The following is a 24,097-nucleotide window of genomic DNA, read 5'->3' on the forward strand; positions in this document are numbered from 1 at the left end:
TTACATCTTCAGTTCCCTTACAAGCTAAGCCCAATACTAATCGGATCCGGAAACTTAGGTTGCCTCTAGATCAAGGAGACGTGAAGATGTGCCTGACATTTCATAGATCATACCAAGCTCCCCAGGTTGGAAACTTCCTCTCTCCTATTGTTTTCCATGACCCTTTGGATATGGTGTCCTGCCCACAAAATAAAAATTACAAACAGACAGCAGAAATTTTCTTCTTGTTTCTCGACATAAAAGTTGGTAATAGATGAGCTCGTTGCACGGTGGCCGGTACGTGCGGTAAGACAAATACAGCATGAATGGGAAAAGCGTGTGCGGTCTGTGCTACCGTCAATGAGATTTCATGTGTATCCGCCACCCTAATCATATAGTATGGTCCATCTTGATCTTTTAAGTCTACATGATACCTTCTTTACCCACAAGTGATCATATGAATCGAAGGTTCGCTACGCATTTAGGTGAGCCGCATAAGATCTCCTGAAGACAAATTATATGACAAAGGGAGAAAAATAGTATTATGAGCATGCCTCGGGAGTTGTGCTCGTGCAAATATAGTATAGATCATTCTTCTACTTATCTACGTTATCTAGTAACTTAACCAATTTTTCTGATTTGAAATTCTACATATTACTTCCCTACAAGATTCTCCACACAAGCAATAGTGACTACTTAGCCTGGAACTTTATCTGTGTCGATGAAATTCTTTTCGTTTGCCACTTTGACACTGTTATCGTGGTTTTCACTTTGTACTGCACAATCATGGTCAATGAGACCGCATTACAAGAATAAATGAGAAAAGCCCTCAACTTTGCTCGAGGCTACGGGGAAAAATGTTCTCAAAGAGAACAAAATGCTTCTCTTAATCAAGATATCCACAGTAGGCATTCTGCACTCCTCTTCCACTCGCTTCTCTTCTCCATCTAACCTCCAATCCCGGGCTCATTCTGGTTTAGTATTATATGAGGTAACCTATCTTCTCGGGAAAGAGAAAACATTGCTTGCTTTAAATCACTTCCTATTGGAGTTCCTTTAATGACATATGCTTTCTGTCATCATTTCCAATTGGACGGACGATGCATTAAATCCAATTGAGGAAGAAACGAACTCTTTTCATTTACCCTCCTTTTTGAAGGATAACCTCGACTTCTTTTTGAGAGACGAAACTTTAGGCCCTTGCTACTGTCCATAATGGTTTGCATAACCATCCCATCTTTCTCTGGAGAAGCAACTGCTCGGCTTTTCCAGTGTCGTGGCAATGGTCCACTCCAGTAGGAAAGCTCCATCATTGGCCACCTAAGTGTACATCATTTGATTTCCCATCTCTGACTAACATCTTCCCAGTCACACCAAGAAATCATATTGAGAGATTCCTCGGAGAACCTTTACTTGATGGTATATTTCTCTGGACGTTAAAAGTTTATGAGCAGTAGTTTAGTGAAGTTCTACAAAAGCTCTGGTGATACCTCTGATTGCAAGTTCATTCTCGACTAGGTATTGAAGTATGGGTCAATCCAATGTTTCAAGCACGCATTTTTCGATCCAAATTAACAGCAGAATTGGGAGTCACTGTCCTCCTTGAGTTGCCTGAGCAACATTCCGAGCAAAGCATATATTTCAAAGGCTTGTGGGTGGGACTTGTCACTCGAAACAAATGCCTGAATGTGATCCGACATATGAATCCAGCTACAACCAGCAACTTTGTCGTCACACCCGTCCCTCATCTTTTTCCTTACTCTTGCTACTTCTGTCCACTTTCCTTCAGAAGCATAGATATTTGATGTAAGACTGTAATTAACAGTCTGGTTCGGCTCTATGGAAAGTAGCATTTCAGCAGCTTCATGTGCTAACTTCTCGTTGCCATAGACTTTACATGCCCCTATATATGCTCCTAGCATCTCTGCATGTAATTCAGGCAGTTTGGTCAACAAATCATAAGCCTCATCCAGAAGACCAGCGCGTGCAGCAAGATCGATTAGAGACGCATATTGCTCAACATCAGGCACAAGCCAATATGTATTGATCATCAAATCAAAGTAATGAAGGCCCTTGCTTACCATTCCAGCGTGAGCACAGGCAGAGATAACCCCAAGAAAAGCAATTTTATCTGGCTGTATGCCACAAGATAACATCTTCTCAAAATTTTCTGTTGCTTCTTTAGCTAGACCATTAAATCCATATCCACGGATGATTGTGCTCCATGTTACAAGATCAGGTTCATCTACTGAGCTGAAACATTTAGATGCACCGTCCATGTGCCCACATCCCGAATATGCGTTTATCAGAGAATTTAAAACTGACAAGAAAGATTCAAACCCACTTTTAATTGTATGAGCATGGACTTGAATTATTTCAGATGAGGATGTTGTATTACTGCAGGAGCTAAGAACACTAGCCAAAGTCAATTCATCAGGGTGGAAGTCTTTCTGGAGCATTGCTCGAAGAAGCTTCATGGCCATCGTTCCATCTGCAACCCTTCCATATCCTACAATGATTGTGGTCCAAGAAACAACATTCTTAGAGGGCATCATGTCAAAAGCCTTCTGAGCATCGTCTATCAGCCCGTTCTTCCCACATGCATCAACCAGCGCACTCGCCACTATATTATCGGCGTCAAAAGAAAGTCTAATCACGAGACCATGAATTTGCTCAACCAATCGCCATTGGCCTGAAGTGGCACAGCAGCTAAGCAAACTAGAAAACGTAAACTCGTCGCCTTTCACTCCAGCCAACCGCATTAAATTGAAGAACCCAAAAGCCTCTGCAGCTGAGAATGTCCAAGCATAGCAAGACGACATCGTGTTCCAAACGGCCAAATCCCTATAAGCTACATCATCAAAAACCTGCCTCGCCTCTTCAACTCGACCACATTTCCCGTATAAACTAATAAGACCATTGCTGACAAAACAATTTACACCGAGCCCGTATTTCGCTACAAAACAATGCAACTGCCTACCAAGCCGAATATCATCAGACTCTACGCAAGCTCGGAGGAGACCATTGAACGTCAAGAAGTCCGGATTCACCGACTCCGTCAACATCCTCCTGAAATAACAAATCAAGTCAGAGAACAACTCAGTATCAGCGCCACGAGCTGCGGCATCGCAGATCAATGTGTTCCACGTGACCACATTCTTCCTGGGGATTTCGTCGAACAATGTCCGGGCATCGCAGCACTGCCCACATTTGAGGTAAACATCCAAGACCTGATTCTGCAAGGACAGAAAGCTACACAGCCCGGACTTCACCACGAGTGCGTGCACTTGTTTTCCCTCGCGAAGGAGCCGGAACTTCGCCGACCCCTTGAGGGCGTCGGAGCAAAAGGCGCGCATCGAGTCGAAGCGAGAATCGCCGGAGCGAGTCGACTCGGAGTCCGGAGATGAGACCGCCTTGGCGCCGCCGTTTCGGGGGGCATCGTGGTCGGTCCGAGGCTTACAGGGGGCTGCGGAATTAGTTGGCGCGAAGGCTAACGGCCGTTCGAAATGGACGGTGCAGATCGAGCGGCTGCGGCATTTGGCAAGCATCCGATGGCTGTTGTTGAATAGGCACTGGTGAAAGAGTTCCAGTTTTCTTTTGGAGGAGGCATTTGGACCCGGCCCTTTTTATACCTGATAATACTAGGGGTGATCGGTTTCCGGACGATACGGTTCCTGTCTAGGAATCGGGAATCAAATCAAAGGAGCCGGTTCCCTATTTCTGGAACTGGGAACCATTTCGGTGTCCTCTAGAATCGGACTGGGTTTGCTCAGTAAATCAATGAAACTAATGGATGTTCCTCTCACGCAAATTTTTTCAATTTGTGATAAAATTTGGTTGTAATGAGCAACTACCGTTGTGTTTTGATTTGTTTTTGTCATCTTACTCACAAGAATAAGTAAATGTGATGGCTCCAACCCTGAATGACCTTCTGGCCAAAAAAAAAAAACCTTGAAGCACCTTCCTTTGTAAAATGGGAGAGTAAACTTTACAGAGTTTTAAGAATTAAAAGAATATTTGGTGCGATCAGAGTGGGTGGTTCCATACTTGAAACTAGGAATCTGACTGAAACTCTTTAGTTACAATTTTATGGAATTGGGAACCAGACCAGTGCCCTCGAGAACCGCCTAGAATCGGTTGGGCAGTTCCCCAATCTAAGCAGTTGCTAGTCCGAGCGATTCCTTTTACTTACTCCTAGTAACTTCAACCCTTTAACACAAAGGTCCATCAAACTCGAACTCTACATATATATTCCGTAACCTGAGTTTCACTGCAACTTTATCGAGCTCGACGCGTCCGGCTTATCAAATCCAACGGCCTAGATTTCACTTCGCGAATTTCCGCCACATCACAAACGCTCGTTTTACCAATATGAAATAATCTCTTGCTAAGTAGGCTCTTTGCAATTATGGGTCGATAATTAAAGGCATAGAGCGTGATTTCAAAGCAGTCGTTAAATTGTCCCAATCATCGTGTCGGTTTAAATGGCGGACTTGGCGAACGATAGTGTGGCAAACGGGATCCAGGTATAGTACTATTTTTGGCTTCCTTGGCATGCAAAACAACTAATTTAAATTTGATGGAGGTGATTTAAAGAAAGAGATCGTGCAAAAAAGTCCATGGCTGCAATGATTGGGTCAACGTCCGATCTTTTTTTTTTTTTTTGTCTTTTATTCGCGTGACATGTAACGTAAATAAATAAGAATTAATACCACGAAATACCCCAAATTAATATATTTGTGATAAATTTAACTTTAAATTAATTTTTGAATCACAAAAAATCTCAAATTGGTACATTCGTGACATATTTATCCTCTGTTAACTTCGGTAAAATTTTTCACGGATAACGCCTGGCAATAACTCATTCGACATGGCAAATCCACGTGGAAACCCAAATCAGTTTGGGGTAAATTGTCACAGTTTGAGGATTTTTGTGATACAAAAATTATTTTTTTTTATAAAATTTGTTATAAATGTACCAATTTGGATTTTTTAGTGACTCAAAAATTAGCGTAGAGTAAATTTATTACCTTTGGATTTTTGGTAGTATTAATCCAATAAATAAATGTCGTTTTCCGTTTGTTAGGTGCGCTTCAATTTCTAGAAGCTCGACATATAAAAAAAAATCAGTGGAAATTATTATTACAAGATACATCGACCCTCGCACGCGGGACCAGTACAAAGAACCTTCAAACTCGTAAAAAATAGAATGGAATATTCCAATTTTTCATTAAAGAATATTTCCATTCCATTTTTTTTTATTTTTTTATTTATTTTAATTAATTATGGTTATTTATCCGACAGCAAGAGGAGAGCAAAGGTCAAGGGGCTCGTCCGATGTCTCTGTCCCGACCGCGGTTTGACTGCGATGGCGGTCTTTGAAATTCGATGCCCATCGATCGTCCGCCGTGGGCCCCATTTTAACTTTTTGAAACCAAAAAGAAAAGGATAAGTGAGGGAGAATAATTTTAAGAATTAATACCGCGAATTGGCGAAATCACCAAAAACTCCAAACTGGTCCATTTATTACAAATTTACCCTGTGTTATTTTCCGTTAAATTTGATTCGTACAAGAAAAATCACAAACTGATCAACTATCATGTGTTATCCAACTCAGCAATTTGACGATAACGGAAGGTAAATTTGTTATAATTGTACCGGTTTGAAATTTTGTATAGGTAAATTTGTCTCGAATGTCTAATTTGGAATTATTTTAATTCTTGGTGGGGAGATATTCTAATTTGTTAATTGGACTTTCGAGGTGAGAAAATCTAGTTTCTTTGTTTTTTTTAATTCGGTTGAAAATATATTATTTTTTTATTGTGATCTTCCCCAAAAAAGTTAAATGGCCCCTCGTGGCCAACGTCGGACTCCACCACGGTTGTCCGCCACCGCCACCGCCACCGTTTCAATCTCCCTCCCTCCCTCCCCTTGGCCATTTACGAAAATGCCCCTCGCCATCTCTTAAGTCATCATCATCAACTTAGCTTTAAAGGTCATCTCCATAACAGGTAACCATAGCTTTCAAAGGCTACGGGGGGTGTGGAGTGAAAGAAATTGTGGGGTGGAAAAAAGTGTACAAAAATTCAGAATTTCCCTTTCCTTCGTTTTGTCTCAATTAAGCAGAAAAAATGATCACACTGTTTAGATGCATCTCAATCGAAAAAGCGCGACTTTCGCGAAACTCTCGAATGATCTGATGACTGACATTTGGCAAGCAGCGTGTCTCAATAATAGCTATTTATCTAGGTCATAAGTGTCTATTCATCTGCGATAATAACACCCTTCTACTTTTGCTCGGAATTCAAAACCGTCTCTCTACTTCTTCTTTGTCAAAAATCATCCCTTGACTCTCTAAAAAGTGTCACTGGTCATCCCCCGATCAATTTGGTAACGGAATTTGCTAACATGAAGTTAACCCCATTAAATATTTAATTTATGATGATGTTATCCTCAATCCATTTTCTTAATCTTTGCTTTGAAGTGACAGATATTTCCCAATTATGTGTTGGGTTGCCTAATACCATTGACGAACGCCCACCAAAGGAAGGAAAAAAAAAAGAGAAAACAAGGGTTAGGTATGCTTTGCTTAATAATCACCACCATCCCCCATCATAAGATAGCCATTTTTCTATCAATTTGACTAATGGATCACGATGTGTTGTTGGATTGATTAGTACATGAGCCACTTGATTGACTAGGATAAAAATCGATGGGATGACAATGACATTGAGTAAGATAACATCAAACGAGATGCTTCACGTGTCCCACGAGAGTAAAGTATAACGATCATGAACAGCACCCTTACCATCGTTTATATTTTTAAAAATTTTGAGTGGAGAAATTTTCTGTACTTAAACGGTCTTACCTTAGACCATTTCCATTCATTCCCATTAGTTTATAACCTATAGTTATATGGGTATATCCCATAGGATTGGCAAAAATTGGCCTATGCTATGTACGAAGAATTATTTGGTGAACCCATAATATACAATAAAAACAATGCGGATTGCCATGCAAGTACACATTGGGAAAATTACCAAAAAAGTCTTAAATTTATTGTACGGATGTTAATTCAGTCTTAAATTTTTTGACGATTTGCCAATTTTTGGCTGGAAAATCGTTGACATAAATGTCGGTTGTCATATGTGGCATAACCGACGTTGACGTGAATAATTTTTTACATTTTTTTGTAATTTTCTGAAATTTTTATAAATTTTTTTTGTTTTCTTCTTCCTCAGCCGGTCGTCGGGCCTTGGAGATGTTAGGAATCGGGTTGGCGAATCATTTTTAGCTTCGTGTGTTTTTTTTTTCGGAGCAAGTCTTAGGTAATCTTGGTACATGGTCTTTATACGTGTGTATGTGAGCTAGTTTGTTGATATAAGGGTCCATTTATTTTACGGAAAATAAATCATTTTAAAGAATATTTTTCTAAAAATAATTGGATATATTATTTCGAATAATTAGCTAACAAAACATAAACCTAACTTTTTTGAGGATAATAAAAATATTTTTTTGTTAATATATTTTTTTAAGCGATCATATTTAATAAAAATATCTTTCAAATAGTGAGTTTTCGGCCAAACAAAGGACCTAAACATTTTTGGTTTTTTCACTGAAAATTTGAATTGTCTGATAGTTAGGACAATGTGCAGGGTCATTCGTGTCTTTTCACAGAAAACGACAAGAAAAATTCGCAGAACTTGCTCAAGCTGTCCGTGAGCGTCAGTGGTGGGAGTGGGAGCTTTCACAGCGATAGCTCCTCCTCTCTTGTCTTCCTCTTCGCCTCCCGAGCTTCTTCAGCGCTTCCGCTCGAGGGCTCCATCGAAACGCTCGCGTCGTTTCGCCAGCCGAAAGGAGCACCTCCTTTGCTCGACCGAAGCATGTGCGCAATCAAGTGAGCACGAAATGTCACCGCCCGCCATCGCTTCAGTCGCCATTCTTGCTTCTCTCCTCCTGATGCTCCCGACACTGACCAGAAATGGCCCGCCGCCGTCGAGCTCTGAAGGAAATCACATCAGTAACATCACCACCTCAGCTCTCGGCGTGAATTGGGAAACCGAGCTCAGAGCTGGACCGACTCTCCAGAGGCCTCTCGAAGTCCACTCAGCTGCGGCGGAGCAGGCTGCGAAGACCCGTCATCAGCTGAAGAAGATCGTCGCCGTTGGACAACCGGGAGGGAACCGAACCGCATTGCCCAGAAGCAAGAAACTAGAGACGACCCGAGTCGTTTTGGCAAGGAATTCGACGCTGCAGAGCGAGAAGGGCACGTTCACGCTCGGGTTTTTCAGCGCGAACGGGGATTCGGCTTCGTACTTGGGAATCTGGTACGCCTCAATCCCAACTCCGACCTACGTTTGGGTCGCGAATCGCGACAAACCCGCCAAGGATTTAACGTCGTCGACGCTGGAGTTCACCGACACGGGTCAATTGGCGGTGAGGGAATCGCCCGATTCCGTCTTATGGCAAAGCGAGAACACGGAAATGTCGTCGAACGTCACGTTTTCGGACAGTGGGAACTTGATTTTGTGGTCTAGCGAAGGGAAGATCACATGGCAGAGCTTCGATTACCCGACGGACACGTGGTTGCCGGGCATGAACCTCACCAAGGACCGAGTATTGGTTTCTTGGAGGAGCTTGTCGGATCCGTCACCGGGTCAGTACTCTCTGAGGCTCGACCCATATCAGTACGGTGCGTTCCAGCTGATCTACGACTCCGGCAAGGTGTACTGGTCCACTGGGAACTGGACCGGCAAGGCATTCTCCGGCGTGCCGGAGATGACCATACCGTACATTTACCAGTTCCACTTCGCCGACCCATTTAGGCCGACAGCTTCTTTCGGGTTCTCTGAGAGGTCGCTGGACAGCGCCCTTGATCCGCCACTGACCCGGTTCCAGGTGAACATCTACGGCCAGCTCTGGCAGTACACGTGGACGACGCAGACGGAGAGCTGGAACACATTCTGGTCGGCGCCTGAGAGCCAGTGCAGGGTCTATGATCTGTGTGGCAATTTGGGGTTCTGCAGTAGCAGGACATTGAGGCCCTGTGAGTGTCTCTCTGGGTTTAGGCCTGTGGATGGTGAGGGTTGGGACTCCGGGGATTACTCTGCGGGTTGTCGCTTAATGAGCGAGCATGAATGTGAGAAAGATGACGTTTTTGAAGAGGTGGGTGTGATGGGGTTTGAAGGAGGCGATGTGGTTTCATTTTCTGGGAGTAGGAGTGACTGTGAGAAGTCTTGTTTGGGCAATTGCTCTTGCATTGGCTTGTGTCACAATGAGAAGAGCAATTTGTGCAAGAACATTTATGGGTCTCTGTTGAATCTCAAAAACTTGAGTGCGGATGCCACTTTCGAGGATGTGTTGTACGTGAGGGTGCAGAAAGGAGGGATTGTCAAGAAGAACATATCAAAGAGTATGGTCTTGGTGGCCAGCATTGTTGGGTCGATTGCGATTTTGGGGTTCTCAGCGTTGATATTGTCCATTGCTTGGAATAGGAGGGAGAAGGGAAAAGGGAAAGAAGGAGACGAAGAATTTCAGGTATTGAACTTGAGGGTCTTTGCGTACAAAGAGCTTCACATGGCCACAAGAGGGTTTTCCGAAAAACTGGGACATGGTGGCTTTGGTGGAGTTTTTAAAGGAATTTTACCTGATTCCACTCCCGTTGCAGTCAAACGCCTCGAAAGGCAAGGTGGTGGGGAGAAAGAATTCCGTGCCGAGGTGCGCACCATAGGGAACATTCAGCATGTCAATCTGGTAAGGCTTAGAGGTTTCTGTTCAGAAAACTCTCACAGGCTTCTGGTCTATGATTACATGCCAAATGGTCCTTTGAGCGCGTATTTACGCAGAGATGGTCCGAATTTGAGCTGGGAGGTTAGGTATAGAGTGGCAATTGGTACTGCAAGAGGCATTGCTTATTTACATGAAGAATGTAGGGACTGTATCCTCCATTGTGATATCAAGCCAGAAAATATACTGCTGGATGGCGATTTTTCAGCCAAGGTGTCAGATTTTGGATTGGCTAAGCTGGTTGGCCGGGACTTTAGCCGAGTCCTAGCCACTATGAGAGGCACGTGGGGCTATGTCGCACCAGAGTGGATCTCTGGTGTAGGAATCACGACCAAGGCTGATGTTTACAGCTACGGAATGACGTTGTTGGAATTGATTGGTGGCCGCCGCAATGTGGAGGCGCCGCCGTCTGCAGGTGGAGAGGGCGGGGCCGGTGAGAAATGGTTTTTCCCGCCGTGGGCAGGACGCCAAATCGTGGAGGGGAATGTGGCGGGAGTGATGGATGAGCAGCTTTGCGGGGTGTACAACATGGAAGAGGCAGAGCGGGTGGCAATGGTGGCCGTGTGGTGCATACAGGACGAGGAGGATGCACGGCCGACTATGGGGACTGTGGTAAAGATGTTGGAAGGCGTGGTGGAAATACCCATCCCGCCCCCGCCCAAGTTGATACAAGCCCTCGTTTCCGGTGAATCTTTCCAAGGGATCAGGGAACATTCCGGTATCAGGATGTCTATGATTGGTAGCTGTTCCGGTGGCAACGTGGAAGCAGCCAGCGCCACTTCTGAATCTTTGCTTGGTATTGTCTCTTCCCCAGCAAATGTAGATTTACCTGAATCTTCTACTAACAAAATTAACGAGCAAGTTTGAAATTAGTGTCAAGAATTCAAGGTTTTTGTGCCTCCTGCTCTAGTGCCATAGTTGCTGTAGCAGTTCGGGTGTTGTCCTCCTGATTCATATTTCAGGATTCAGAATGGAAAATGCATATAGTTTTTTGCTTAGATACTGATCAGTGATTCAGAATATAAACAAGCCCAAGGAAATTAAAGTTTTAATCCTTCTCTTACAGTCAATCACTTGTACGGTTAAATTCCAAGTACAAGGCTTAAACTCTGAAACGAGTTCCTGAATAGTATCAAACTGGTACTCACTACTCACTGGCACTCATGGATCATTGTCCGAAAACGAACATCTTGTACGGTTGCGAAATAGTTTGGCATCACGTTTTTATGACGCAAGTTTGACAAAAGAATCAGCAAGATGTTAGATAGATACAGAGGGATATGCTGGGTTCATCATTTCACCTAGATGGAAATGAAGGGTGGGTGCATCTGCTCAAGTTTTGTTTTCTTCTCTGATTATTCTCATTCACGGAGTGTAATTAGCATCCCCTCGCTGGCCAGTTTGGGCGGGCTATGAGTTTGAAGCATTCATAGGATTGGCTTTCCACTCTTCACAGCCTTTTTTCAGAAAGCTTTAAGGTCACGGATTCTTGTACTGATCTGTCAATTACTGCTCCATTGAGGGGCCCAAATACATTCCCCGCTTGAAAAAGATTGGCTATGAATGCGACGGCTAGTATTTCCAACCAAAACCTATTCAAACCTCAAACGCAGAGAGACTGGAAGGCTAAAGTCGGTACTCTTATTTTCGAGCCCCGTTCGTTCCACTCGACACAGTCCGATAGTTCTCGAAGGTAACCGATTCAGACAGATTCTTCACCCACCTAACGAAGAGATCTCGGTGGAATGCCTTGGACCCGAACCTGGGTGATCTATCCATGACCAGGATGAAGCTCGGGTGAAACTAGGCAGGGTTCTGGGTGGGCCCGAGCCTTAACCGAGCTACGGCTATGGAAGAGCTAGAAAAAAAGTCAGTCTCATGTTTGTTTTTTCTACTCACGTGCAATCTCTTTTCCTGGCTAAGGACTTCCCTTGTGGCGTGAACGGTGTCTTCGCGGAACCGTGCTGAGGGTATTCTGAGCCTTGTGGAACACATTTATCATAAAATAATGCATAGTTAGAACAGTGCAAGGGAGAGCACATCATCATAAGTTTAATGGACCTGTTTTGATTGACTATGCTTGTTAATGAGTTTGCAAGACAACTTGTTGGGACCAAAGCACTATATTTGAACTAACTTTGAGTCTCCAAGCAAATGTTTTGATCTGATTTGCATATATCACTTGAGAGATAATTGAGTTAGAAATTTCCTAATGATGATTTATGAAATTACTACCGTTGACACATAAATTTTGGTAATCCCACTTAGCTATTTATTGTATAAAAATTATGAGTTGATCCCGTTCCCTAAACAAAAATACTTAGTTTCTTTAGTAGTGAATCGTGGGAAATTCTTATATATTTTCAAGTTAATTTCACTGATATGTCGTTCAAAGCAAACAAATAACAAGATAGGATATAAAAATGTATGATTTTATTACAACGATTCCCCAAACAGTAAATAAGATCTAGCAAAATCCTTGGATTTCATATATCCTGACTAAAAATCCTAACGACCGTCGCACAACAAATGAGCTCATTAAAGCATTTCAAAGCTACAAGTTCGACTATGACAAGAAACATAAATGGGTTACAGTAATATCAACGAGATAGATCAGCCAACGAATGCCAAATCTAACAAGAAAGATAAAATATGATCATTCAGTTTCACAATTCTGAAAAGCATAGTACATTGATTCTCTCGCCACTTTCATGAAACTTTAACATGAACCACATAGCTAGAGAAGATAAGAGAAGAGAAGAGAAGAGGAGGAGTTTTGACTCTCTTTTTGCTTTCGTGGACTATTGACGTGAACCATAGAGCTACGAAAGAGAATGAGTTTAGACTCTCTTGCTGTTTTCATGGATCTTTGACATGAACTAAAGAACAATGAAGGAATCATAAAAATTAAACATGAACTAGAGATGCGGAGGAGAAGGAGACAAAGGGGCAGGCATTTTTGTTAAATCTCATTGCCCCTCATTCTACGAGAATTAGAAACATCTCTTCAAGTTTGAATTTGGTCACTTAAAACATAAATTCTTCTACTTCATTTATACTACTTATTTTTTTGTTATTTTTCCATCTCTTTTTTAGTTTCTTTTTATTCCTTTCCATCATTCCTTAAGAAATTTTTTATTAAATAATAAGATATTTTAATATACTGAAAATATGTTATATATATAGATACTAAATATATATATATATATATATACACACACACACACACACATAGAATATATATTATAGAGTAGAAATAAATTCATATATATAGATAAAATAGGAATAAATGAATTTATATTAGAATAACATTTTTATATTTAATTATTATTTTAATTTATTAATTAAAAAAGTTTGTTATTCAAGAAAAATAGCTCTATATCATGGATATAAAAAATCTTATTAATCTTTATTACACCTTCCCTATGTGATATTTTTATCCAAGCTGTATTATCTTATATCCGACTTTATCCTATCTTGGAAAGGAACCAAATACAAGACTAGATAAATTTTATCTTATGCTGACTTTTATCTTGGCTACCAAGGGGATAATATTTTATTTTCCTAAGATATGAGAGTCAATATATCCCTTTGGTCCAAATTAGGAAAGTGAAAATTCATTGTTATCTTAAAATTACCCCATTCTTAAAGTTTATATAAACTCTCTTTTCTCTCAAAATTGAAGAAATTAGCATACAAAAAAAAGGATACACATTAAAGGGAAGTTCACATTAAAAAGGAGAGAAGCTCTATTTGTGACTCCCCAGAACGTCACGCGCGATACTTGTTCTTTCCATTTTACTTTGTAATTATAAATATGCATGCGAAAGCACAACAAGTTAATCACATCATCCCAAAAAAGAAATCACACGAGTTTAAAACATATAAGTACCACTAGTTACCATCTTGATACAACGTTCAAACAAAACAAATTACAAGAATCCTAAGAAGAAGTTAGGGTCTACTAGCACCATTACTCCCATATTAAACCAAAAGCGAGTCTAAACATCAACCAAACTACCATCCCATCCATCTCAGGGGTTGAAGGTCTCCGATATCATCTCATCCTTTCTATTGCTATGTCCAAGGGAACCATTCTACACATTAAAAAAATAAGGGGTGAACTGAAACCCAGTAAATGAAATCTCTAAATCTAAGGTAGGAAATCAGCTTATCACTTAATCTTGTACCAACAAATAACGTGAGTTCATGACTAGTACAATGAATCTTGCATAACCAATATAGAAGTAAAAGCACCATCTTTTCTAATCATGACATGCCAATGTAAACTACCAACTATATTTTATAAGATTATTTTTGCAAGCATATGACATAACATATAACGATGCATGACAATCACCAATTAGACACGTGTGATTATATGCATTTATACATCCACAGAGACATGTATCATATTCGTTAGGGGTGAGCATGGTCCGGGTGGGCGATTTTCACCCTAGAACCGGGAACCGCCCAATAAGGACCGATTCCGAAAAATTGAAACTGGAAACTGCCCGTTGGTTCCATGGACTCACCTGGGAATCGGACCGGTGGTCCAGTTTGATTCCCGGGTAAGTCCATGAAACCGGTCCCACCAGCCAAGGACGGAGACAGAGACGGAGAGTCGGAAATGGTGAGGTAAGCGTCGACCAAGAAGAGTGAGAGAGTGAGAGTGAACGTGAGGCAAAAGCGAAAAAAGGTGTTTGTCGGCTTAGTATAAGACTGTGAGCATCGAGCGAGTTAGGTTTAGTTTAGGGATTTATGATTTTTCTTTTTTTAATTAAAAATTAAATAAATATATTATATTATTATTATATTACTGGTCTGATCTGGGCCAGCGGTTTCACACCTGAAATCAAGAACCAGAGTGGTATCCACCGGTTCCCAAAAATTGAAACAGGGAATCGGACCGATTCCCTTAGGAACCACTGGTTTCGGACGGTTTTCGATTCTTTTGCACACCCTTAATATTCATTATTAGCATTTCAATCTCATTTTGATTCTTAAGGCATCTTGACACATGGGGCATCTCGACTCTTGAGGCATCTTGAAATACTCCTTGAGGCATCCCAACTCCATGGCATCTTCATCACTAATATGTGGACAACAAAATTTACTTTTCATAATTAATCATATAGCAATAGTGCCCAGGATAATATTATAATCACATAATCACCCTTATATCAATAACGAAATCAACACTCATTTTAACAATCGTCATCTAATAAACATCTTTTCATGCATATCATTACCTTGCCTTTTTTAATGATCACATTTGTGGTTAATGATAATCGCATGTTTACTTCTTTTCATTTCTCACGCTGCTTTTCAATGATTACATAATAATGACATGCTTACCTCCTTTCATTTCTCATGCAATCAATAATAACACATTTAGCAAATCAACAAATGGGCATACTTGGTAAGAGGATGTACTCGGCAAATGGTATACTTGACTAGTGGATATGAGCAGTAAGTGGTCATACTCGAGCAAGTGAATATAAGTCGTAAGTGGTCATTCTCAGCAAGTGAATAGGAGCACCGGCAAGTAAATATAAGCAGCAATTGGTGAGTATAAGGTGAATATGAGCAGCACCAGTAAATATAAGGCAAATATGAGCAGCTGTGCTGAGTATAAGGTAAATATGATCAGTGATTAGTGAGTCATAATTTACGAAAATAACGCTTTCAAGCTCAGTTTCGTAATTTTCACATTTTTAACATCCTACATATCATCACACATTACGAAATTAATCATACACCTTTTATGCATGTAAGAACTCATCGAAACAAATCACATCATTACAATATCTCAACATACCATTACTAAAACTTGCTCACACTTACCATCAAATTCAACTAAAAGCAAAATTAAACAAACATCAACCAACCAACCAAGTCAAGAGTACTAAGTAGATCAGTTTAACTTAGCCCTTAGAGTTTTCACTTATCTCATTAAATACCTGGACAACTCAAAACTTTAATTTTCCTTCAAGTAAAATAAACAAAACCAAAAGTTAACAATTTTTGTCTTTAAAAGAACAAAACCCACTGTGAAATAAAAAATCACCTCATCAGCATCGAAAATATTGAGATATAAACTTTAATAATACGAGTATGAGACCTTCACTTTTACTCGCGAGATTTGAAAACGAAAGATTGAAGAGTCAAATTGGAAGTTAATGAAGTACGGACTCCCACTTTGAAATTCGAAGACCTCCAAAAACCCATTTATTCGGCCAAGGAAATGAATAAAGGTTAAAATAATAAATTTTCTTGGGTCAAAATCATGAGGTCTAAAAAGTAAAAAGGTACGTATTCCAATAAAAATGCTTCAAGTTGCGCTAAATGAGTAGTTACGGAACAAGTGGCCTAATAAGATTAGCTCTTATTGACCAGGTGAAATGAATGGTTGAGAGTTAAGCTTATCAAGAGTATTAATTGACTAAGTTAAAAATATATATATGATGAAATGCATGATATCAACACTAGACTAAGTTCAATGTGACAAACTAAGGACATGTTGCTTAAAATACTCGGTAGAAAGATGAAGAGGTGTGTGTATCAATTAAAGAGAGACAAAAAGCTCATTTCTAAGTAGATATTTTGTTAAGTTATCAAAATATTTGTAAATTAGTATGTAAACAAGGAAATCGAGGCCCGTTCTAAATTCAGATAAGTTTGAAAAATGTTTTGAACCCGCTGAAACTATTAATGAACAATATTGATGACTAGGAAAATCTCAATTCAGTAAATTTAGAATTTGAATATCAGTAAATATGAAATATGGAGTGTATCGACCCTTTTTCTACAACTACTATGGCGGAAAATTAATTACCGTTACTTGACATCCTCATCGTACATGTCAACATCTATTCTTTTAATTTTAAACCATCAGACTCTAAGTGACTACGGTTGCGGAAAATCATCCGTCACACTTATGAACTGCACAAGGTTAATGTCGTTCTTGCCATATGAGATTCCAAGCTAAATAATACTTAACTTTATGTTGCTACCTCATATAGAAAATTATGGATGTCACTCTCTTTCTTTTCAAGAGTCGTGCCTCACCTCCATGCACTGCTATTGCTGCCTCGCCGTTTGGTGCCTCACTGCAACGTCCGCTTGACGTTTGTGAGTCTCCAATTAATACTAAGCAACCAGCAGCTTCTCGACATCGTGCCCGCAAGCTAGCCCACACTAATTGAGCTGCACCGAGCCTTGTCGCAAACCAACGAAGTTTCGTCACTTACTTCTGTAGCCTCTAACTATTCCCGGTGTTCATATAGTTTTCCATTGTTGTCCAATCCTCCACTACAACCTAGTTTCATGCCGCCACAACTGTTGCACCTCCAACGATCTCCGTCGAGTCCCTAACAACCACGTCGACACCAGTCTAGCAACTCTAGCTTCTATCGCAACACCACAGCATCTCCGACGCCTCCTAGAAGTTGCTTGCAGCATGCGACCGGCCTCTCCAACCTTATAGTAATGCTTAGCTTTCCCGGTGAGCATCAACCCTCGGAGCAACCTACGTGATCAAATGCTTCACAACCTTTCCCTTGGTGTTGGTTTTGTTAAATTAAAAAATCCCAATTTATATGGTTTTCTAAACTACACTTGATTTGAATATTAACTACCTAAATTGGTATTATTTGATTCTAATTGGATTTGATTTTATTGTTAAGCATTACCAATAGGCAGTTTCCTTAGTTGAATCATTTCATATATATGTTTGATAATTGGGGATTCGATCTTTCAGACTAAACATTTGGACTCTCAATTAAGTTTTTTTCTTATTTATGCGTGCTAATATTAATATCAATCATGTACATCATGTAAAATAAATGTCAAAAAGATTGCACATCATTTAGCTTAGGTTGCATTTATGCATGTTTCCTAATTCAGAAATTCATATCTTAGATGCATTAAGAATCATGTAGTAATAGCATAAACTTCATGTGGTGCATAATTAGGATTTGATATAGAGTATTTTCTAATTGGTTAAAGTCATTTTAAGCAATGTCTTACATTGAATCATATAAATAAAATACAAAAAAATAATTAGCATTGTATATTAGATCATCTTTAAAAGTCATTAGGTCATGTTAGTGTCCTAGAGTTTAGTCTTTTATTTTTATAAAATGGGAAAATAAATGTGACATCCACGATTTGAACCCTGAATCAATCAAGGAAACTGGCTAGGGAATTGGTATGTGAATCGATCCGAGGGTTGGTCATGGACCTATTGGTTTAGTCAGAACGGGTATTTAAAGAATTGGTCATGGTTTAGTCGAAGGATCGTCCACGGGTAGGCCAAGGGATTGATAGTGAAATGACTCCCCAATCATGCAAGTTGATTAGAGTGATTCGACCATAGATCGATCGCTCGACCATAAGGGTTAGCAGTGGAACGATCTCGAACAGCCAGGGATCGATGCCGCCTGGATATGTATCGGTCGCGGGTGATTTCGCTCAACCATGCACCGGTCGCGGGCGTCCATGAACCGATTCTGTTGTGTTCGATTCCACGCGGCTACATGACAACCAAGGGTCAACCATGGATCGTTGATGCTTGAACATAGATCGATCGCTAATCGGCCATAGATCGTTGCGTTAAGTCGGGTAAGCCAGGTCAAGGACCTAGTTGCTTGGTCGCAAACCAGGCTTTGTGCCGGCCGTGCAAGCCAGACCTTGTGCCAGGTCATGGACCGGCCCTTGTGCCTATCAGTCAGGCCACGAGCCGGTCCTGTGCCCGGCCGTATGCCAATCATCGTGCCTGACACTTATGCCAGGCCTTGTACCCGTCAGTACCGGCTAAAACCTGGTCCAATGTCGATCAGACTTGGCTGTAGAACAGGCATTGTGCCCGTCCGTGTGCCAATGTATATGTTCGGTCCATGTGCCAGCCCCTCGCTTGTGCATCCCGTCCAAGTGCTTGGCACTGTACCCATATAGCTCGGCACCACACCCGTGTGCCTGGCCCTATGCCTGTATGGCATGGCCGTGTGCTAAGCCTTGCGCCCGGTCAGACCCGACAGAACAGGCCTTGTGCCTGGTCAGTTTGGCTGGTCCGGCCTTGCGCCGTTCAGCCCGATCTTTGGCTAGGTGGTGTCCAATCATACTCGGACATATTTTTACACTGAATCTCGGTTCCAAATGTGATAGTCAATCATTTATGGCACTTGAAACCCCTAATTACCTTAGTTGCTTATTAAGTTAAGCCTTAGTGAAGATTTAAGGAAAATGTCCCATTAGAATTAGTAAGAACCCCAAATTATTGAGTGTCCTTGAGTAGACCGCATAGTTCACGCCTAGAAGGCTTCTTGAACAAGAGGACAAGTTGACTTAGCTAGTCAATGGCATTATTGGCAATTTCTTGGGCAAGTTGGCCAATAATGGAGTTTAGCCCTCAAGACACCAATAATGGGACTTATCTTGCAAGAACCAATAATAGAGATCATGAACCAATAATTGAGGAGTCTTGAATGAGAAGACAAAGGGATGAGAGAGGTGATTCACGCCCAAAAGGGATTTCATGGGCTAGAAGACAAATTGACAATTTCCTTTGTAAGTTGCCCAATAATTGAACTTCGCATAGAATGCACCAATGACACAAAGCCAATAATTGAGGTGTCTTGAGGAAGAATAATGGTGACAAGGTGAGTCACGCCCAAGCCAAGAGAGAGAGGACCATAGGCCATAATGAGAGCTTTAGCCATAATGACTTAGTAGGGTATAATGACCCTAGATTAGAGACTTGGAGGCCAAGTTTAAAAATGAATGGCCTTGATTGAAGCTTGTAGATGAAGATTAAAGACTTTCAAGACAACAACCATTATTAGCTTGGACTTTGGCTTATTATTCATAAAAGGGGATTGGTAGGCCATACTATAAATAGGAGTGTCCCCACTTAGTCTTCCCTTTTTCCTCACACCATCACTATCTCCCACGCCAACCCCACCATTCGACTAACCCCTTGCTCACGCCACTCTCTTCCTCTCTCACGCCACACTCCTTCTCCTTCACGCTAACCACTTTGTTGGCTTTTGTTCCCCACCATTTTTTGGGACCACTTCTTGATCTAAGTAAAGTAAGTAGATTCCCTGATCTCGGGATAGGATGTTACAATGCATTGTTGACTTGTGTCTTTACCCAAGCCAAAATAGGGACTTGCTGAGTCTAACTTTTCACTCAAACCCGGGTACTGTTCATTACAGTCTCCCTTGTTCTCTCTCGTTGTGGTGCTCGAAATACTGTTCACCCGGCTGGAATTCTTGCGATTCTGGACGTTTTGCTGGTTGGTTTCTTCTGAAAATTGGAGGATAGGATCGCCTGGTTCTCCTCCCAATCATACTCTCTGGATTCTGGTTTCGGTGCTCTCTCTGGGCCTATTGAGCAGTTCTGGTTTTTTTGCTCGATGCCACTGTACACCCGATTGGAGCTTTTGCGATTCAGGGTGTTTTGCTGGTCCGATTCTACTGGAAACTTGAGGCTAGGGTCGCCAGGTACTCCACCCAACTTACTCTCTGGGCTCTTCATTCGGTGCTCTCTCCTGGTAGGACGAACAGATCTAGTTTGGCTGGGTTTCTGGGTTTTCGCTGGAACACTTCTGTTTGGTGCTTCTACTGTGCGTAGATTTTAACTGTCTGATTTAACCTGAGCTTTGCTGTGGGTGGTCGCCTATATCTGGGTTTTTTGCTATTCGATTGTCTGCTTACTGCCTTGCCATTTGGATTGCTCATGGCACGTCTGTTTTAAAATCCGCCATGGCTGGAAATCAGAGCTTTGAGGAGGCTATTCCTCAATCGAAGGAACCTATGGGAGGGGTGGAACCTGTGCAAGGCAAGGTACTCCCTAAGCTCCCTAAGCATCCTTCTGTCGCTAATGCTGGCCCCTCGAGAGCCTTTCAGAGAAACGCCCCTTCTGTGGATATCCCTAGTGCTTCAATGGATGCTGGTAGTTTCGCTGCTAGAGGCCGTCCGTCACAGCGCACCGGTAGTCGTGGAAGAAGCAGGGGTCGATTTTCTTCCAAGTCTGGTCGGATTGAAGCTGGAAATGGGAGTAATCCCAATGTTATAGAGCCCTCGAAGCTCACTACTGGTCCTGTTGAAGCAGTGACCACAAATTCTGGTCCTCTGACTCAGGAAGGTTTGTAGCCTCATGATAGAGGTCGTAACCAAGGAAGCTCCGCTCCCAGATTGACTCGTAGAGACCCTTCTATTATTCGGGTGAATCAAGGACTGAGAGATGGTGCTGATAAGTTGGTTCAGCAACAAACACAACGTTCATGGGCTGCCATTGCAAAATCTGCAGAGAAAGGTTATTCCCTTTCTTACATTCCCCCCTCTTTGATTGATGGAAAACCTACTGTCGAAATTTCGGATGAAATCCTCCAGGACGCCGATCCTAAGTGGAAGGAATGCCTTGTTGGTTACTTTGTTGGTAAAAAATTGCCCTTCAAATTGACGGAGTCTGCTGTCAAAAATATATGGGGTACTCAAGTCGTTGATATTCTTGCTAATGGTGATGGTTTCTTTTTTTTCCATATTCCCGATGATTCGTTTCGTCGTAAAATTGTGGATGGGGGCCCCATTACCATTCTTCGGGTTCCTATGATTTTGCAACAATGGCACCCGGCAATCAAGCTAGAGAAAAATCAACATGAAACTCTACCTGTATGGGTTAGATTGAAAAACATACCTATTGCTCTTTGGTCTGCTTTGGGTATAAGTGCGGTGGCAAGTGCTATTGGTAGACCCCTTCATGTGGACATCCAAACCGAGAGAATGCGAATGATCTCTTATGCTAGGGTATGCATTGAGATTAAGGCATCACAGACCATGCTAGAGGCTGTAGAAATCATTCTGAATGGCGAAAAATGGGCAGTCTTGGTTGAATATGAATGGAGACCGATGGCGTGTCTGAAGTGCGGAACTTTTGGCCATAGATGTGCTCCGGCCATTGGTACCTCCTCTGCTGTCAATAAGGCCCCCGTGCCAGTTGGTGTTGCTGGGAATGAACCTCTTCCGGAAGGCGGCCAATGGGAAACTGTTCGTAAGAAGCAATCTGGACAGCATTCGCGGAACTTGGCCAAGTCGGCCTCTCCTGCTATAAGACCTGATCTTATCAAACCCACGTATGATGTAGCGATTTCTCAGCATTCGCTGCCTTCTGGGCGCTCTAAGACCTCAACGAGCATTGTAGCTCCTGCTTTGATTGTTGATCCTTTAGATCCTCTCCCTGATCTTGGGAAGGATGGCCATCTTGTGCCCACTGACCGTGCTTTATCTTCCTCGGCAACCTCTATAAGTTCCTCAGATTCAGATGCTGCAATTGATGGTTCGGCGAGCAATATAGGCAGTGGCTCGGAGGAGGATTCAGATCCCCCTGCCTCCCTTAGCACCCGTCGGAGAATTCCTGTGAATAAGGGTGGTATCCCTGAATCTGTTGGTCGGGATCCTGGCCTGCCTATCCCAAGTCTCGTAGGCCCTCCCACGGTGTGCTTTCAGCCCCCCCTTGGTGAACCTAATCAGGACTCTCTCCTGCTCGCCCCAATGGTGATGGATCCTGCCCTCATAAGCAGCTCGTCCGCTGCCAAGTTGGCCAAACTGAAACCTAAAAAACGGGGCGGCACAAGGAGGCGGTAATCTCTTTCCCGTTTTTATATGTTTTTTGGGGTATGGAACATTAGGGGCCTCGTTGCCCCCCTTAAACAAGCTGAGATCAGGAATTTTGTTAGATCTCACAATATCTTGTGCCTTGGCATCCTTGAGACGAAGGTTAGACCGTCTCTTTTTGAAAATATGTCCCCTAGTCTCTTACCGGGTTGGACATGGATTGCCAATTATAATTTTTCTCCTCGGGGTAGGATTTGGATCGGTTGGAAACCTCAGGAGATGGATCTGGGAGTTCTCTCTATGTCTTCCCAAGTAATTCACTACCGTGCTCATCTCTTAGCTCTGAATATGACATGTATCTTTTCGGTAGTATATGGAGAACATACCTTTATTGCTCGACGTTCTCTTTGGGAGAATCTTGTAAGATCTAGTGATCTCTCTAAGTCTGATCCTTGGTTGGTGGCAGGGGATTTTAATGCTATTCGGTGTAACTCGGATAGATTGGGTAGCTCCAATGCTTGGATTTCGGCTTTCGATGAATTTGGCATTTGCCTAGACCAGTCCAATCTGGAGGACTTGAGATATATTGGCCATAGATTCACATGGTCGACATCGTCAGGTCTCACTCGCAAACTAGGAAAAATTGATAGAGTGTTAATCAATGACCAGTGGGCCAGTACCTTCTCCTTCTCGGAGGCAAGCTTTCTAGCACCGGGTGTATCGGATCATACTCCTATGCTAATCAGAATCGCTCCTGCTATTCCGTCCAGGAAGCCATTCAAATTCTTTAATTTTTGGATGACACACCCATCTTTCTCGGATATTGTATCCCAGGTATGGAGTTCCCAAATTGCTGGCTCACCCATGTTTGTCTTGTGCCGGAAACTTCGGCTTCTCAAAGGACGCCTCAAACAACTCAACAGGGATTCTTATTCAGATATCTCTACCCGTGTTGTTCAGGCCAGGTTAGATCTTAACTCTACTCAGCAAGCTCTTTCCTCTGATCCTTTTAATCCAGGACTGGCAATCTTGGAAAAGGAACAACTTCAGGAGTTCTCCTCGCTCAGACTTCAGGAGGAAGCTTTTCTAAAACAAAAATCCAGGATTAGATGGCTTCATGATGAGGATAGGAACACGAAATATTTCCATCATTTTGTCAAGAAGAGGCAACTGCATAATCGTATCCTCTCGGTTTCTGATAATGATGGTGTTGTCCTTAATGACCCGCCTATGGTTAGTAGACATATTGTTTCCCATTTTGAGAATCTTTTCGTGGCTAACTCTACAACCATTCGGCCTTCCCCTGCGGAAATCAGCCCTGTAGTGGAGCGAGTCCTTACTGATGATCAGATACTTTTCCTCTCTCGGGAAGTCACAGATATTGAGATTCGCAACACTATGTTTTCCCTTGCTAAAGGAAAAGCTCCTGGCCCCGATGGGTTCAATGTGAATTTCTTTATTTCATCTTGGGATACGGTGGGCTCCTCTATTATTGCGGCAATCAAGGATTTCTTCCGCTCGGGCTCTTTACTGAAGGAGGTAAGCGCCACTATTCTCACACTTGTACCGAAGGTACCTAATGCCTCTTCTATGAGTGATTTTCGCCCCATCGCGTGCTGTAATACGGTTTATAAATGCATAACCAAGATTATGGCAAATAGAGTTGCATCAGTACTTCCGTCGATTGTTAGCCCTCCCCAGAATGCCTTTGT

At 42.1% G+C, this 24,097-nt stretch overlaps 3 protein-coding genes across 3 annotated transcripts; 2 read left to right on the forward strand and 1 right to left on the reverse strand.

Annotated features, from left to right (window-relative positions):
* Positions 1-829: 829 nt before the first annotated feature.
* On the reverse strand, positions 830-3,608 carry LOC115678221 (pentatricopeptide repeat-containing protein At2g46050, mitochondrial). Its single transcript, XM_030601565.2, has one exon. The coding sequence runs from the start codon at positions 3,525-3,527 to the stop codon at positions 1,551-1,553; it is 1,977 nt and encodes a 658-aa protein (XP_030457425.1). The 5' UTR covers positions 3,528-3,608; the 3' UTR covers positions 830-1,550.
* Positions 3,609-7,707: 4,099 nt separating this feature from the next.
* LOC115678151 (G-type lectin S-receptor-like serine/threonine-protein kinase SD2-2) lies at positions 7,708-10,817 on the forward strand. The gene has a single exon (XM_030601470.2). It carries the CDS (start codon positions 7,888-7,890, stop codon positions 10,630-10,632), a length of 2,745 nt encoding a protein of 914 aa, XP_030457330.1. The 5' UTR covers positions 7,708-7,887; the 3' UTR covers positions 10,633-10,817.
* Positions 10,818-20,534: 9,717 nt separating this feature from the next.
* LOC130140066 (uncharacterized) lies at positions 20,535-22,433 on the forward strand. The gene is made up of 2 exons (XM_056318427.1): positions 20,535-20,882; positions 20,925-22,433. Exons 1-2 carry the CDS (start codon positions 20,535-20,537, stop codon positions 22,413-22,415), a joined length of 1,839 nt encoding a protein of 612 aa, XP_056174402.1. The 3' UTR covers positions 22,416-22,433.
* Positions 22,434-24,097: the final 1,664 nt, after the last annotated feature.

The sequence above is a fragment of the Syzygium oleosum genome, unplaced genomic scaffold, assembly GCF_021117445.2.
Source record: "Syzygium oleosum isolate NSW1041296 unplaced genomic scaffold, Sole_v2.1 Sole_v2.15, whole genome shotgun sequence".
NCBI classification, from domain to species: Eukaryota; Viridiplantae; Streptophyta; class Magnoliopsida; order Myrtales; family Myrtaceae; genus Syzygium; species Syzygium oleosum.

What these genes read in the sequence shown, in the direction of transcription:
- LOC115678221 (XM_030601565.2), bottom strand. Translation starts at nt 3,527, where the DNA reads ATGCTTGCCAAATGCCGCAGCCGCTCGATCTGCACCGTCCATTTCGAA.
- LOC130140066 (XM_056318427.1), top strand. Translation starts at nt 20,535, where the DNA reads ATGGCTGGAAATCAGAGCTTTGAGGAGGCTATTCCTCAATCGAAGGAA. An exon ending in CTACTGGTCCTGTTGAAGCA is followed by an intron (nt 20,883 to 20,924) that starts GTGACCACAAAT and finishes GAAGGTTTGTAG; the next exon opens with CCTCATGATAGAGGTCGTAA.
- LOC115678151 (XM_030601470.2), top strand. Translation starts at nt 7,888, where the DNA reads ATGTCACCGCCCGCCATCGCTTCAGTCGCCATTCTTGCTTCTCTCCTC.